Genomic DNA, 17,836 nt, shown 5'->3' with positions numbered 1-17,836 from the left:
GGAGAAAGGAGGGAACCGTCCGCAAGGACACACCTGAATCCGAAACGTGCAAGAAAGATTCCCTGCATGACAACGCCTGCAATTCAGACACCTGACGGGCCGAAGAAATAGCTACCAAAAAACACCACTTTCAGCGTTAGATCCTTCAGTGTCATCCGCTTTATAGGCTCAAAAGGAGGAGCACACAAAGACGAAAAGACCAAACTGAGGTTCCAGGAAGGACACGGGTGGCAAAGCGGAGGACGTAAGTGCTTTGCCCCTCAAAGGAAACGAGCCACATCCGGATGCAACACCAACGCTACTCCCTGGATCTTACCTCTAAAACAACCAAGCGCCGCAACCTGTACCCAGAGGGAACTACAGGAGAGACTCTTAGAAAGTCCGGCTTGAAGGAAACATAAAATGTCTGATACTGACGCACGCATAGGATCCCCTGTGCGATCCCTACACCAGGTCTCAAAAACTTTCCAGACTGACATAAGCTAGGGAAGTAGACGGTTCGCGCGACTGCAACAACGTAGTCACCACCGCATCAGAATAACTTTTATCGTTTAACCACTGCCTCTCAAAAGCCATGCCGCTAGACAGAAGCGATCCACCTCTTCCAATAGACGGGGCCTTGATGGAGAAGAGCTGCAAACTCCCGAAACTGTAGAGGCTCCGCGGCAGTGAGATTGATCAGATCCGCAAACCATGGGCGCCTCAGCCACTCCAGAGCCACTAGGACTAACTCCGCCGTATGGATCACCTTGCCTATCAGAGGCCAGGGAGGAAACACGTACAGCAAAATGTGCGTAGGCCAGGGAAGGTCCAGGGCATTGACGCCCTCAGCGCCTGTCTCTCTGCGACAACTGTAGAAGCGTGGGGCCTTGGCATTCTTGAATGTGGCCAACAGATCCATACAAGGCGTGCCCCACTTGTTGCAGATGAGCTGAAACGCCTCCTCGGGCAACTCACATTCCCCTGGATCGAGATGGTGACGACTGAGGAAGTCTGCCTGTACGTTGTCCACACTGGTGAGACCGCACCTTGAATACTGTGTGCAATTCTGGTCGCCGCATCTCAAAAAAGATATAGTTGCGATGGAGAAGGTACAGAGAAGGGCAACCAAAATGATAAAGGGGATGGAACAGCTCCCCTATGAGGAAAGGCTGAAGAGGTTAGGGCTGTTCAGCTTGGAGAAGAGGGTGAGGGGGGATATGATAGAGGTCTTTAAGATCATGAGAGGTCTTGAACGAGTAGATGTGACTCGGTTATTTACATTTTCGAATAATAGGAGGACTAGGGGACATTCCATGAAGTTAGCAAGTAGCACATTTAAGACTAATCGGAGAAAATTCTTTCACTAAACGCACAATAAAGCTCTGGAATTTGTTGCCAGAGGATGTGGTTAGTGCAGTTAGTGTAGCTGGGTTCAAAAAAGGTTTGGATAAGTTCTTGGAGGAGAAGTCCATTAATGGCTATTAATCAATTATACTTAGGGAATAGCCACTGCTATTAATTGCATCAGTAGCATGGGTTCTTCTTAGTGTTTGGGTAATTGCCAGGTTCTTGTGGCCTGGTTTTGGCCTCTGTTGGAAACAGGATGCTGGGCTTGATGGACCCTTGGTCTGACCCAGCATGGCAATTTCTTATGTTCTGGCAATGCGAGATGCCGCGATGCTTACAAGGTGCTGTTCTGCCCAGTTCATCAACTGCTGCGCCTCCAGTGCCACTGGTCGACTCTTGGTTCCCCCTTGGCGATTGATATAGGCTACTGTGGTTGCATTCTGACAAGACTCTGACTGACTTCCCCCGAAGGAGTGGGAGGAAGGCTTGCAAGGCTAGGGCCACTGCTTTGGTCTCCAATCGGCTGATCGACCACTAGGCTTCCTCCCTGGACCACTGCCCCTGCACCAACTTTTCCAGACAAACCACTCCCCAGCCGGAGAGACTGGCATCCGTGGCGACGATTGTCCACTCGGGTATTATCAGGGGAACTCCGCACTCCAGATATGCCGAAACGAGCCGCCAGTTGAGACTGACTCTCGCGAATTCCGTAAGCGGGAGCGGTAGGTAAAACTGTTTCGAAACAAGATTCCAGCGGGACAGCAATGCTGATTGTAAGGGACGCATATGGGCAAAGGCCCAGGGTACCAACTCCAGCGTGGACGTCATGGATCCTAGTATCTGTAAGTAATCTCTCACCCTGGGCAACAGGTCCCTCACCTGTCCCTGCAGCTTGACTACGCGTTCTGTAGTGAGGAACACTCGCCCCTGCTTCGTGTCGAACAAGGCACTCAGGAACTCCAAAGATTGCGAAGGGGACAGACGACTCTTGGCAAGGTTGACCACCCAGCCGAGTGACCACCCAGCCGAGTGACCCAGGTAGCACCCTGCGGACTGCTGCCGGACACAGAGCCTAGGACTTCGCCCGAATCAGCCAATCGTCTAAGTAGGGATGCACTAACAAGCCTTCCCTCCGGAGCTGCGCTGCAACCACCACAATTACCTTGGTGAACGTTTGGGGAACGGTGGCGAGTCCAAAAGGCAGGGCCTGGAACAGATAGTGATTTCTCAAAAAACAGAACCTGAGGAACTTCTGGTGCGACGATCGGATGCCTATATGGAGATATGCTTCTATGAGATCCAGAGAAGCCAGAAACTCTCCTTGTCATACAGCGGCGATAACTGACCGAAGCGTTTCCATTCGGAACCGTGGTACCTGAAGGCATCTGTTGGACTCTTGAGATCTAAGATCGGTCGGAAAGTGCCTTCTTTCTTTGGGACCACGAAGTAAATGGAATAGTGGCCCTTCCGCCGTTCCGTGGACGGCACCGGCCTTATGGCTTCCAAATATAGGAGGCACTGCAGAGTGCCCTACACAGTCTCCCGCTTTTCTCGGTATACGTATGTAGAGATCAGGAACTTGTTGCAAGGCCACCGTACAAAATCTAAAGCGTAACCTTGATTTATCACGGTGAGGACCCACTGGTCCGATGTCAGCTTGGCCCATTCCTCGAAGAAGATCGATAGTCTGGCCCCCACGACTGGCACAGAGGAATGGACCACAGCAGTATCTCATTGCGAGGACTTAGTTCCCGCAGTTGCCTGGGGGTTACCGGGCCTGCCGAACCTTCTGCCTTGAAAGGACTGAGACCATGACCGTTGTCTGCCTGCCCCCGGGCGAAAGGACAACCCAGAGGACCATGCCGGCCGAGATCTCCTACTACCTCTAAACTGAGATAGAGCTGTAAAAGCTCCTCTTGATCTGGGTCTGTCCTCTGGCAGCTTTTGAACCTTGTTCTCCCCCAGAGATTATATTATGTCCTCCAAGTCTTTGCTGAACAATTTGCCTTTAAAAGGAAGCGAGCCGATGTGGGCCTTGGACGAGACATCCACTGCCCAATTTCACAGTCAGAGGAGCCTGCGTACGCAGCAGGTCATAGAGAGCATTGGCGCTGTACACGATGACCACTTCTAGTCGGCTCGCCGGTAAAGCCTCCCCGTCCGAGAGGCCGGCATTGGCCTGGAGATGCTGGGCCCAGCAAAGACCTGCACACAGTGCAAAATTACTGCACATAGCCGCACGGACCCCCAGCATGGTCACTTCAAACACTTTCTTGAGCTGTAGCTCCAACTTTCTGTCCTGTAAGTCCTTGAGGGCCATTGCCCCCATGACTGGGATAGTGGACCTCTTTGTAACGGCCAACACCACTGCATCCACCTTAGGGACACGTAGCAGCTCCAAAGCGTCCTCCGGGAGAGGATATAGCTTGTCCATAGCTTTACTTACCTTCAGTCCCAAATCCGGGGTGTCCCATTCTCTAAGCAGATCAGTCGCCAAGAAATGGAAAGGGAAGGAAACCACAGGACCCCTAAGGCCCAGCAAGACCTGATCCATAGCTCCCAGCTGGGACTCCACCAGCAGAGCTGCGAAGCCTAGCTCCTCCAGGATAGCCGGAATAAGTGGAGTCAACTCCTCCTTCTTAAAGAGACGAACCACCTTCGGATAGTCGCCTTCCAACGCTTGAGATCCTCTGGTTGAGTCTTGTTGTGTATCTGCGTCCCCCTCGGCCGGCCGGCCAGCCAGCCGCCACCCCCCCCCCCCCCCGGGGGGCTTGGGCTGCAGATCCGGATCGTCTTGAGATGTGGAGTCTGTATCTGTCCCCACTGGCACAGACCGTAAAGGTCTCTTACCCGTAAATGGGTCAGATCCCCCCAGGGACCTATTGAGCTTCCATGCCCTCCAGGCCTGTGGCTATAACAAAAGTTTCTCAGCTGTCTGCTTTCTCCCTGTCTTTTTTGCCTTAAAGGTCTTGTGCATGAGCAATACAAATTCTGAGGAGAAAGAGGAGTCTGACAAGGAATCAGCAGCCCCCTCAGGGCTATCCTCGTGTACAGGAGAGGCTGCAACCCCCCGGCCGGAATTTGCTGTGGGGAGAGAGAGAGGGGGTAAAATCCCCTCCCCCATCGCTGCCCGCGTGGCCGCCCGAAATGATCCTAAAATGGCCTCCGTTCCCACGCTCAGCGGGAACGGGTCCTCTGACATCGTGCAACTTGTCACCACTCGCGCTGCCAACCGCAGAGCCCGACTCCGACCCTCCCAATGTGAAACGGAGGGTCACTCACCGCCCTGCAAGCAATTGGAGCAGAGGCCTTCACGTGGCATGAGGAGCCCCGAGGCATCCTAGGAACCGACCAACAGCTAAACAACGAAAAACAGCGAAAGCCCGCAAAACCGGCAGTGCAGCCTAGCAGGAAACCCAGGCACAGTATCGGAGAATCGGTGCGCTGAAAATCAAACCACCACTTTTTGTTTTTTTACACAAGCAAAAACACACACTTGCCCGATTGCTGTCCCTGGTTCTGGAACAGGTCCTGTTCCTGTGGGGGTGAGTGAGCCGGGCTCCCTGGTATCACCCCGACGCCGCTGACAAACAACTGCAGGGTACTCGACCCTTAATAGCAGCAGTCTCAACCAGGAGGGATGGTCCCCTCAGGACGTAGCAACCCCCTAGGAGACAAACAGAACCACTGAGGTGAGGGACTAGCTTTCTGTCTTTTTCCTTTTTTTTTTAAACTGATTAAAAAATTAAAGGAACAGAATCCCCTAAATTGCCAACTTGAACCCTGACTCTACCAACTATTTGTAATCAGGCAATCAGAAGAGACTGGGTTTTGCACCTCCGCCAACTGCTGGAGACAGAGAAAGACTGAGGGACTGTGGCTGGCACCTTGGTATATATACGGTAAATACAAAACCAGGGATATATTATCACTCGTTCTCTCGAGCTTAAGTAACAATATACACAATGAGAGAATCTACTATAGAGTACAATCATATCATGCAAAACATCTTTTTATTAATATAAAATCATGACTCTCACTAGACAGAGTTAAAACTAACTAGTCACATTCACTCACTTCATCCACACCATTAAAAATAAACATCAAGAAACAATGTGACGTACTAAATGTTACAATGTATCATAGTGTGTTAATCCTCACCCAACTCTCCTCTAATACACAATGAAGTGCCCCCAAAGTACACAATCAGTTTTTTTTATATAAATTTCAAAAACGTATTTATTAATCCACCCTTCTCATCTTCTTTTTGTATATGTGGGGTTACATCCATCCCATTCCTTCACAAAGTGTTAAATCAGTTTTTTCATTCAAAAACACACTATGTACTGAATCCGTCCCGTTTCTTCCCAGGGACTGAATTAGTCTTCACTCTTCAACATGCACTACGTCCAACAAAGGAACCTTGTTTCACCCCCACCGGGGCTTCATCAGGGACTCGTCAATACAGCAAATATCATAATTTTTCTTGTCTGTCAAAAAACATAACGTGCTTGAAATTCTCTTACCAACTATGTATTACTTGAATCATTAAGTCATGAAAAGCCTACTAACCTTCACAAAACTCACTCCCACACAGGGGTTATCAAAACTCGGTCTAATGTAGAATTAACACGCGATTTAAATACAACTCGTGTCTTTCAAATTATGATTCAAGTCTCTGAAATTCAAAAAACAAACAATGTCTCAACATTGAAATTCGACAGAACTGCATCGCAGTATCTGAAACAAGCAGCTACAAAGAGGAGACTTGGCCTGAATTTAAACAAACCAACTTCCAATATCCTACCTTCACCGGGTATGCATTTCTCTCCCAAGACAATGGAAGTCACAAGTCAAACAAGCGTGGAGAACGTAGCTTCATCTCTTCCGGCTGATATATCATAGAACCGATACTCAATAACACCTGTAAACTCCTCAACTCGTGTGCAAAAATGCCTCCCACTCAAATCGGACCATTGAGTCCACCCGGGGCCACCGTACCCCATTTAAAAATAAAACGCCGTTCAAGTCGCTTAAGCAATGCTGACAAATCACCTCCATTCGGTAAAATTAGTTTGGTCAAAACAAAGAATTTTATATCATTTATTTATTTATTTAAGTTTTTTTATATACCAACATTCAAGACGATTGTCCCATCATGCTGGTTCACAAGAAACAGGAGTGCAATTATAATAAAACTTAACAACTTGAACAATAGTGCAGAAGGATCATCTATCGTTTGAGCTTGTTCCACCCAATGTTCAACTAGGGGTGCATTGGTTTTCAAAGATTTAATACGGCTTCTATGTTCTATAATTCGAAATCGGATCATTCTGCTCGTTTGGCCAATGTAAATCAAACCACATGGACATATTGTTGCGTACACAACCCCACTCGAATCACATGAAAAGGTACCCAGCAGTCGGTATGGATATTTTAGACTGGGATGCTGAAATGTTCGGTGTGTAAACATGTTTTGGTAATAAAAGAATTTCAGCAACCCAGTCTAAAATATCCATACCCTTCCTAATAATTCCTAACATTCTGTTTGCTTTTTTGACTGCCGCAGCACACTGAGCTGACAATTTCCATGTATTATCCATTATGATGCCTAGATCTTTTTCCTGGGTGGTAGCTCCTAATATGCAATCACAGTATGGATTATTTTTCCCTATATGCAACACTTGCACTTATCCACATTAAATTTCATCTGCCATTTGGATGCCCAATTTTCCAGTCTCACAAGGTCCTCCTGCAATTTATCACAATCTGCTTGCGATTTATCTCACTCGCTTGTGATTTAACTCACTTGTCATATTCTTTTCCAGATCATTTATAAATATATTGAAAAGCATGGGTCCCAGTACAGATCCCCGAGTCACTCCACTGCCCACCCCCCTCTATTGAGAAAACTGTCCATTTTTGAAGGAAGGATGCATTGAGATGAGCTCCTGATCGCCGTGTAGTAATTATTGCCTTTGACTAATACACCACACACTAAAAGAGCAGCGCTCTGCCAGGAAACACCACTATTGGAAGGAGTTTGACCGACCAGACTGAGCTGGCAGAAACAACGCGGGACCCACCGATAAATATTATTGGAATTACCTTATCAAAAAAGCCTGAAATAGTGACAATGGAAGTGTTGTGGAATGCAGTTTCTGCGACTGAAAAGGCAATTGTTTCTTTAACAAATTCTATATCAGGCTTTCAAGATCAATTTAATGTGGTAAACCTGGAGGTCTCAGCAAACTCAGCTAAAATTCAAGACTTGGATTCACAAATTAACCAGATAAAGGCTGTTCAGTCTGGATTAATTCAAGGGGACTCTAAGACAAATAAGAGATTAGAAAGTCTGGAAAATTACTCTCAGATTATTGCATCTGAGGTTAATGAACTTCCCTAAGTGTAAATTAATATCACCAAAGGAACAATTTGCAAAATATCTCCGAGAAATATTGCTGTTCCCAAGTGGCAACTTGCCCACTATTATGAATGCATATTTTCTACCAGAGACCATTCAAAGAGGTGGAATAGCTACTGCAAGTGGGGAAAATCGAGCTGAGTGTTCTATACCATCATCGCCACTGGAAGATCTGACGGGGTTTCTAGAAACATCATAAAAAGAACAAATAGAGAGGAGTGTTGCTATTAAAATTTTTAGTTCCTGGAGAAAGACAATGTATCTAAAAGTTTCTTTCGCAATAGAAACTTTACTTAGGTGAAAAAATATGGATATACCCGGACATTACAAGAGTAACGCAATTACGTAGAAAAAAAAATTTCTCTCTTTATCCTAGAGCCTGTTTATTAGGTGCTCAAATATTGATAAAGTTTCCCTCTAAATGTGTATTAAGAATGGATAATAATAGATATATTTTCATGGAGCCCGAACAACTGGAAATATTTTTGAATGCAAGAGATGGATCTAGGTCAGGTGTTGAAGTACCCCATATATAAATTAAAACCTTGTAACTTCCTTTATTTCAAAGAGGATTGAAATTTAGAATACATAGTAGTATTTGGCTAAAAGGGCTCCACTGTCTGTTTGTTCTCCCCAAATTTCATAGTAAAAGCTTAAGGAGTAAAAAAGAGTAATACTGCTGTTGATAGGAGATAAGATAATGGAAAAGAATGATTTTCCTATTTTGATTTAATGTTTAATTTACTTTTTTTCCCTTTTTATTCTTAATAGAAATATAAACGTTTACTTCTATCGGTATAAGGCGTATATATAAATGCTTTATGTAATTATTAAATTTTCAAACAAAGATTAAATTAAAAAAAAAAAAAAAAAAAAGAGAAAAACTGTCCATTTAATCCTACTCAGTTTCCTTTCTTTTAACCAGTTTGTAATCCATGAAAGGACATCACCACCTATCCCATGACTTTTTACTTTTCTTAGAAGCCTCTCTTGAGGAACTTTGTCAAATGCCTTCTGAAAATCCAAGTATACTATATCTACCAGTTCACCTTTATCTACATGTTTATTAACCCCTTCAAAAAAGTGAAGCAGATTTGTGAGGCAAGACTTGCCTTGGGTAAAGCCATGCTGACTTTGTTCCATTAAACCATGTCTTTCTATATGTTCTGTGATTTTGATCTTTAGAACTCTTTTCACTATTTTTCCTGGCACTGAAGTCAGGCTAACTGGTCTATAGTTTCCTGTACTGCCCCTGGAGCCCTTTTAAAATATTTTGGTTACATTAGCTACCCTCCAGTCTTCAGGTACAATGGATGATTTTAATGATAGGTTACAAATTTTTACTAATAGATCTGAAATTTCATTTTTTGAGTTCTTTCAGAACCCCAAGGTGTATACCATCCGGTCCAGGTGATTTACTACTCTTCAGTTTGTCAATCAGGCCTACATCATCTTCTAGGTTTACCCCGATTTGGTTCAGTCCAACTTTATCATTACCCATGAAAACCTTCTCTGGAACGGATATAAGGAAATTGGTTCTTACCTGCTAATTTTCGTTCCTGTAGTACCAACGGATCAGTCCAGACTCCTGGGTTTATTCATCCTGCTAGCTGACAAACACTATGTTCAATAAACTGACTAAAAAACGTGTGAAACAACTTGAAAAAATTTGTAAGTTTACAAAAAGAACGGAAGTTTGCCGAAAGATTATAGCTGAACAGAAGATTCTCCCCTCCAACCCAGGTGGGTTGTGGACTGATCCATTGGTACTACAGGAACGAAAATTAGCAGGTAAGAACCAATTTTCTTTTCCCTGTACGTACCCGGATTTAGTCCAGGCTCCTGGGATGTACCCAAAGCTTCCTAGAGAGGGTTGAACCTGGAGAGTCCCGCTCGCAAAACACCTTCACCAAAAGACCTGGAATTAGAAAATCCCAAATCCAATAGGTAATGCCTTGCAAAAATATGTGACTTCCAAGTCGCCGCTCTGCAAATCTCCTGCGGAGGCACCAACTGAGCCTCCGCCCATGAAGCGGTCTGAGCCCGTGTCGAAACCCTCAGGAACTTGATGGCCCTTGAGAATATACGCCGACCCAATAGCATCCTTAAGTCATCTGGCAATAGTTGCTTTGGAGGCATGGGTACCCTTCTTCGGACTGCTCCATACAACAAAAAGATGATCAGATCTTCTGAACTCATTAGTAACCTTGAGATAGCGAAGCAAGGTTCTACGGACATCTAACAACTTAAGCTCTCGAGCATGCTGCGCAAAATCATCCAAGACTGCAAACGCTGGAAGCTCGATAGTCTGATTAACATGAAAAGCAGAGATCACCTTTGGGACAAAGGAGGGAACCATATGCAACGTAATCCCGGAATCAGAAATTTGAAGAAATGGATCCCTACATGACAAGGCTCGCAATTCTGAAATCCTCCTGGCGGAACAGATGGCCACCAAGAACACCACCTTGAGAGTCAAATCCTTAACAGTCGCTCTCTGAATCAGTTCAAATGGAGCATCACACAATACCCGCAGAACAAGATTAAAGGTTCCAAGGAGGACATACTTTCCGCACCGGAGGTCGCAAATTCTTAACTCCCCGAAGAAATCTCTGAGAAGATAAGGAATAACCTTCCATCTTTCCTTGCAAGCAGGCCAGAGCCGCTACCTGTACCTTAAGAGAATTAAAGGCAAGGCCTTTAACTAAACCCTCTTGTAGAAAGGACAAGACTTGAGAAATCGAAGCCTGTAGCGCATGTATCCGCCGTTCAGTACACCAAGCCTCAAACACTTTCCAAACTCGCACATATGAGAGGGATGTAGACTGCCACCTAGACTGCAAAAGCGTAGCGATCACTGGCTCCGGATATCCTCTCCTCCTCAGGCAACGCCTTTCAAAAGCCAAGCCACTAGACAAAAGCGATCGGCTTGGTCGGAAAATACGGGACCCTGACGGAGAAGATCCGGAAGATGACCGAGATGCAACGGCCCGTCTATCGCTAGATTGACTAGATCTGCGAACCATGGTCGACGTGGCCATTCCGGAGCGCCTCTCTATTCGGCGCAATACTTTGCCCACCAGAAGCCACGGCGGAAAAACTTACAGCAAGACTTCCCGAGGCCAAGGCACTACTAGAGCGTCGACTCCCTCAGCCCCGTATTCTCTCCTGCGACTGAAGAATCGAGGGGCTTTCGCATTGAGCTGAGTTGCCATCAAATCGATATAGGGACGACCCTACCTTCTTTGAATGAGCCGCATCGCAGCCTCCGCAAACTCCCACTCGCCTGGATCTACGCACTGACTGAGAAAACTGGCCTGGACGTTGTCAACCCCTGCGATATGAGAAGCTTCCAGCTGAATCGAGAACTGCTCCGCCCATTGAAACAATTCCTGAGCTTCCAGTACCACCCCCTGGCTCTTGGTCCCGCCCTGACGATTGATGTAAGCAACCGTTGCGGCGTTGTCAGACAGAACTCTGACCGAATGACCCTGAACGAGGGGGGATAAAAGCTTGAAGAGCCAGCCGTACCGCTCTGGTCTCCAACCGGTTGATAGGCCACGAGGCTTCCACCGCCGATCAAGTGCCCTTGGCCGACTGCCTCCCAACCAGGGACACTGGCATCAGTAGTGAGAACTACCCACTCCGGCACTTTGAGACTGACTCCACGCTCCAGATTGGAAGACTGTAGCCACCACGAAAGGCTATTCCATGCCGACGCATCCAGCAAAACCGGCAAATGAAAAGCCTGGGACAGCAGATCCCATTTGTCCAACAGGGCCTTCTCAAGGGGACGCATATGCACAAAGGCCCACAGTACCAACTCCAGGGTTGAGGCCATCGAACCCAGAACCTGTAGAAAGTCCCAGGCTTGTGGTATCTTCAAACGCCAACAAGCGCCAAACTTGTGACTGTAGTTTGAGCATCCTCTCCTGAGTGAGATATACCCTGCCTTGGCTCGTGTCGAAATGAGCTCCAAGGTATTCTAGTACCTGGGATGGCTCCAAGTGACTCTTCGCCCAGTTCACCACCCAGCCGAGAGACTCCAACAGGTTAACAACTTTCTGAACTGACGAACGGCAGCTGTCCAACGACTTCTCCCGAATTAGCCAATCGTCGAGATAAGAGTGCACTAACACCCCTTCGCATCGGAGAGCTGCCGCCACCACCATCACCTTGGTGAACTTGCGAGGAGCTAGACCAAAAGGCAGAGCCTGGAATTGGAAATGTTGACCCAACACCGCGAACCGCAGAAACCGCTGATGCTCTGGACGAATTGGGATATGCAAGCATGCCTCTGTCAGATCCAGGGAGGCCAAAAACTCCCAAGAGCAGACCGCCGCAATTACCGACCATGGCGTCTCCATTTTAAGGACCTGTTGACAGATTTGAGGTCCAGAATGGGTTGAAATATTCCCTCCTTTTTCGGGACAATGAAATAGATGGAGTAACGACCCTTGCCCCGTTCATGAGGCGGTACCGGGACCACCGCTCCCAAATCACGCAACCTGTGCACAGTCTCACGAACTGCCCGATGCTTTGCAGAGAACACGCAAGGGGAGACTAAGAAGAGGTCGCGAACGGGGTGTGCAAACTCTAAAGCTCTTATCACCGAGAGGACCCACTGATCCTGCATGATTTTGGTCCACTCCCCATAAAAATCTGCCAGCCGGCCCCCTATACATGGAACGGCGGAGTGAACCGGCCTCGCTTCATTGGGAGGACTTAACAGCTGCTGCTCCCCCAGCCGAGGGAGTGCTAAAAGGTCGTCCCCCACCGTGAAAGGACTGACTCCAATTCGAGCCACGCGGTTGCTGAAAAGGCTTTTGTGACCGCGCCCCTACAGGACAAGACCGTCTGGCGTCCCTGAAGCAGGACCTGGACTCAAACGCCTGGCGATTCCTTGGTTTGTCCTCCGGCAGCTTATGCACCTTTGTCTCACTCAGTTGCTTGATAAGCTGTTCTAGCTGCTCTCCAAACAAGAGATGACCCTTGAAAGGCAAAGAACCTAACCGGGTCTTAGAAGATACATCCGCCGACCAGTGACGGAGCCAAAGTAAATGTCTGGCCGCAACCGCCGAACTCATAACACGCGACAGCGAATGCACCAAGTCATACAGTGCATACGCGACAGATGCCTCCATGCGATCTGCATCAAACATGTCGGGACCAAGGGGTGCATCCTGAAAATTCTGCATCCATCTCAGACATGCCCTTTGCATAAAGCCGCTGCAAACAGCAGCCCAGAGCCCCAAGGCTGCACTCTCAAAAACCCTCTTAAGGTGAAGCTCCAACTTCCGATTCTGGAAATCCTTGAGGGCCGTGGCCTCCTCCACCGGAATCGTAGTCTTTTTTGTGACCGCGGAAACCCCCGCATCCACCTGCGGAAGCACAAAAAGCTCCAAGGTCTGTTCTGGCAATGGGTAGAGCTTGGCCTTAGCCCTGTCTACCCTCAAACCAGAATCCACTCATGCTCAATCAATTGCGCACTGACCTATGATAGGGAAAAAAAGAGGAAGGAAGAGCCCTAAGACTATCCAGAACGAGGTCCACCTCATCCAGTTCTGGAACTTCCTGAGGGGGTTTTAAACCCAGCTCCTCAAGGTCCTGCGGAAGCAGCGGTGCCAATTTCTCCCTCCAGAACAACCTGAGAATCTTGGGCTCATCCCCCTCGGCCACCGATGGTACTCCACCATCATCTTGATCCGGGTCTGGAGAAGTTAGATCCTGCACTACGGAGCCCGGCGCAGCGCCTGCTGGAGGGACCGGAACCTGCGAGCCACCCCCCCCGATGCCCCTCCGAGGCTGGGCATCATCGGACTGCCCGAATCCCGCGGCCGCGTGGACCCTAATTCGGAACCCAGAGGCCGCAGACACGGATCCTGCGGAGGCAAAGGCAACCCCCCTAAGCCATCCTGCTGCGCCAGATAAGCTTGGTGCAGTAAAAGAATAATATCAGGGGAAAAAGGCAACGATCCCAGGGGCAAAATGGGAACCTGGTCTCCCCCAGGTCCCCGAGGCAAAGGGACCTGCTGAGATGCTCCTCTGGTGGGTTCCTGCCCCTTGAGGGGGCTGGGGTGAACTGGGGAAAGCCACAGAGGAAAATCTCCCTCCCCCTCTAAAGACAGCGTCGTGCACGAATCTGGTGCCAAAATGGCCGCCGCTCCCATCTCAAGGGAGCTGGCAGAGCCAGAGGCAGCAGCAGCAGCCCCAGAAACGGGTCAGATCGCGGCAGTCGCACGTTTACATAGCCGCTGACGTTTTGAGACTCCCAGGAGAAGGGAGAAGGGAGAAGGGAGAAGGGAGAAGGGAGAAGGGAGGGGAGGGGAGGGGAGGGGAGGGCCCTCCCCCCCCCCCCCCAAAACGCATCCGGAGCAAAAGGCCTGCCCTGCTGAGACATGCCGGGTCCGCCCCACACGCGCAGCAAGCCGAGCCGCAAACCATGCGGCAAAATAAGAAAGGCAAAGTAAAAAAAAAATTAAATAAATCAGTGTGAACCGCTGGGGGGGGGGGGGGGGGGGGGGCGGGAGGAGTCACCCCGGAGCCTTAGCAGCAGCCGACGTCTTTCTTCACTGTGTTAAAGTTTAAAAAAAAAAAAAGATTTAACAAAAACTAACAAAAAACTGAGAGGGAAGTTTCTCTCCTGTAGCTGAGAGAAGCTGTCCAGCTCAAATCAGCTCCTGAATGAAAAGGAGGGAAAAAAACCCTGTGAGAAAAGAAGGGCTGAAAGCCACACGGCCAGCCTCGTGAGGGGAGGGATCTGGACCACCAGATGTACACCCCACGGAACAAATTGGACCTCAACTGGTCCACCTCGACCGAACAGGGAATGGTTCCCACAAAACCAGTCCCCTGGGAGGAAGGCTCACCCGAAAAAATTCTAAATAAAAAGAGCAAGGGTAAAGAAAGACTGCAGGTTTATGCACCACCCATCTGCTGGAGACAGAGAAACACTGAGCTACTGCAGGTAGCACCAGGGCTTTTAAGCAGTGTCAGCGAGGCTTTTCTGTCTCCATCTGCTGGCAGGGATGAATAAATCCAGGAGTCTGGACTGATCCAGGTACGTACAGGGAACTCCCCAACATGCTCTTCAGTAAACACCAAAGCAAAGAAATAGTTTAATCTTTCTGCGATGGCCTTATCTTCTCTAAGTGCCCCTTCAACCCCTCGATCATCTAATGGTCCAATTGACTCCCTCGCAAGCTTTCTGCTTCAGATATATATTTTTTAAAAGTTTTTACTGTGAGTTTTTGCCTCTAAGGCCAACTTCTTTTCATGCTTTATCCCATTTTCTTCTGTTGGATCCTTCTTCCAATTTTTGAATGAAGATATTTTGGCTAAAATAGCCTCTTTCACCTCACTAGGCGTTAATTTCAAATTAGCAAAAACACTGTAGAACCAAGGCACAAATCCCCTAGTGTAGTCATGCCCTGAGAGAGATGTAAATACTGCCCCTGTACCTGCTGCTCCTTATTCTGAGCGATTAGGAATTCGACCTCCCGAATCTTCTCCTCAATCACTTCCTGGTACACCAGATTGATCTGTAAGCATGTTTCTGGGTTTTCAGGAAGATTTTTCTCAAGGTCTTCATTATCTTCTGAATTACTCTCCACCATTTCTTCATCCTGATTGAAAACAACCAGAGAGATAAGCACAAGAGAATCTGCACCCCCTCAGGTTCCTCAGGCAAGTTTGAGAAACCCGAGTAGTTCCAAAGACTTGCATCTCTAAACATCTGCTAACTTTATAAAAAGGAATAAAATGCTTCTCAATCTCTTTGTTGCTAAGGTCCAAGGTCTGGGCCACAAACTAAGGGCAGTCCCTTCAGAGCCTTTTGGATGAGAATGAGACCCCATATCATATTGGGGGGGGGGGGGGGGGGGGAAGGGAAGGAATGGAGAGAAGAGATTAAACTTACTGCCACCCACCTCCTTTTATTACACAATTATGTTAGGACCGTAGCTAAAGCTGGATGATGCACCTTCTGCCAAACAGGTTGGGGTGCGGTCACCTCTACATAAATATTTTGGAAGTTTTCTTTTAAATTAACTTCAATTTTGCCATGGCACTCCCTTTCTACTTTCTCATCTGCCTCGAGCTGGCTTTTTGTGATAAGCACAGAGAATATATTTTAATAAATTCAAATTTTGATAAAGCATTTTTTCCGCATGGGTGTTCGGTAACATACACACATGCATTACAGCATCCCTTACACTTGCTTTCCAAAGACAAAAAAGAAATCATGGCAGAGAAACGGACTGTGATGCGCTATTTTCTCAAGTATCCAAATCTAAATGTGTTTCTTAGCCATAGAAAGGATGAATTACCATCTGAAAATGTACATCCAAATCGGCATCTTCAAGGTCATCTGTTAGGAAAGAGGCACAGAAATAAGATGAAGTTGCATTTGAAAGCAAAGAAGATCTTGACAGATGCACAGTATGCTACAAAAAAAAAAAATGCTCAAGGGATAGCAGAGGACTGAGAACTTGAAAAATAAATTACAGAAGAGCAATGAACACCACAGCAAGATCATCTTTTCCCCTCTGATCATCGGATTTAGGGTTATGAAAAAGTGTTCTTTTGATTGCTGCAGACTTGGCTACAGATGCAGCGGGTTTTGTTCAATATCCCCTGAATAACCTACTAGAGGGAGCCAACAGGGAATAGGGGAAAAAGGATAAACTTAAAGGATTTCTGGTTTCCTTGCAGCTTAAAACAACTCTAACTCTCCTACAACAAGTAATGGTTACTACCTGTAAGATCCACCTGCCCTACAGTCTCTCTCTTTTACAAGACAATAGGCATTCCCTGTACATACCCAGATTAGTCCAGACTCCTGAGTTCAGTCCATAATCTTTGGTTTTGTACCCCTGCCAGCAGATGGAAACAGATAAAGGTTTATTGAATCTGGTATATAATTAAGTGTGCCACCTGCAGTCCCTCAGTATTTTTCTGTCTGCAGCAGATGAACGATGGTGCAAAACAAAAAAAAAACAACAAAAAACCTTCTGATTGTGAGATTATTCTTAGGGAGCTGTCAGGTCCTGGTGGAACTATCCTCCCTGGTCGAGGTGTATGAACAAGGGGTTGGTGACCCTTTTTAGTTCTCTTGGAGGAACCGTGGGGCGGATATCTGGTATCCAGATCCCTCAGCCCACATGAGTCAGCCTGGTGTCCTGCTGGCAACCCTCTTCTCAAGCATCGGATAGAGCAGGAAAGTATTTGAGGAATTTAAAATTTGAATTTTTTTTCCTTTATTCCTGGGCTTACATCAGGGAGGCTTGTTGAAGTTTGTTTTTTTTTTTTTAAGCAAAAGGGATTGTTCAAGCCAAGTCCTTTATTGCTCCAGCTGCTTGCTGTTTCTTGGGCTGATAGCCGGTGTTCCCTCTTCAGAGGCAAGGCAGCTAGTAAGTCAGGCTGTGTTTTGGACGCATGCACTGGAGATAGGGACCGCGGCAGCTACTCCACGTGGTCAGTGCCATGCCTCACGCTTCCGTTTGCCGGGCCTGCAGGAGTCGCGTTTTCATCTTAAACAGACACAATCTTTGTTTCAAGTCCAGTTCAGGTGGGGAGGACGCGTCAGCAGGGCCCTCCCTCCGGGTTTGATCGGCTTCCTCTTTGGTGCATCGGGCCAGGCCTTCCACCGGAGCACCCTCAGATTGCGTACCAACTGCGGCCATCTTTGACTCGGCCCCATGGTTTTCTTCAGCCCCCATTGGGGCAGATGTTTCTCCACCTCATTTGTCCCCGGTTGGGGCTGCTGCTGAGGAGGATCAGGTGCATTGTGGAGGAGAGGATTTCCCTCTGAACGTTGGATCCGCAGGGGGCGGGGGATGTCTCTCCTGACTGTGACTCTGAAAACTCCCAGCCTTCTTCTTCAGATTTTGTGCTTCAGATGAATTAGGCCTTTTTAGCCAAGAAAGCATCAGGAGGGCTCAGCAGGTTGCGGCTTCCTCCCGCAGGAGGTCCTAGTTTGCTCGCTAAGTCAGCTCTGCCCAAGCGTAAGTGCACGGACAGGATCCTGCGCATTTTAGACCTACCCTTGGGGGGGGGGGGGGGGGGGGTCGAGAGTCCTGCAGG

General features: G+C 47.7%; 1 protein-coding gene across 3 annotated transcripts in view; it reads right to left on the bottom strand.

The window, feature by feature from the left end:
- The window catches only part of SNAPC4 (small nuclear RNA activating complex polypeptide 4), a 164,753-nt gene that overhangs the window by 134,558 nt on the left and 12,359 nt on the right, over positions 1-17,836 (bottom strand). For all 3 annotated transcript variants that reach the window (XR_003858150.1, XM_029611957.1, XM_029611958.1), the window contains exons 3-4: positions 16,081-16,121; positions 15,214-15,378 (exon numbers count right to left, since the gene is read on the bottom strand). Coding sequence is in view for 2 of the 3 variants with exons in the window: in XM_029611957.1 (XP_029467817.1) it covers positions 15,214-15,378; positions 16,081-16,121 (206 nt within the window). In the remaining variant the exon portion in view is untranslated. The remainder of the gene's footprint in view (positions 1-15,213; positions 15,379-16,080; positions 16,122-17,836) is intronic.

Source organism: Rhinatrema bivittatum, chromosome 8 (genome assembly GCF_901001135.1).
Source record: "Rhinatrema bivittatum chromosome 8, aRhiBiv1.1, whole genome shotgun sequence".
Taxonomy (NCBI): domain Eukaryota; kingdom Metazoa; phylum Chordata; class Amphibia; order Gymnophiona; family Rhinatrematidae; genus Rhinatrema; species Rhinatrema bivittatum.
This window is presented reverse-complemented; position numbering and strand designations above follow the sequence as displayed.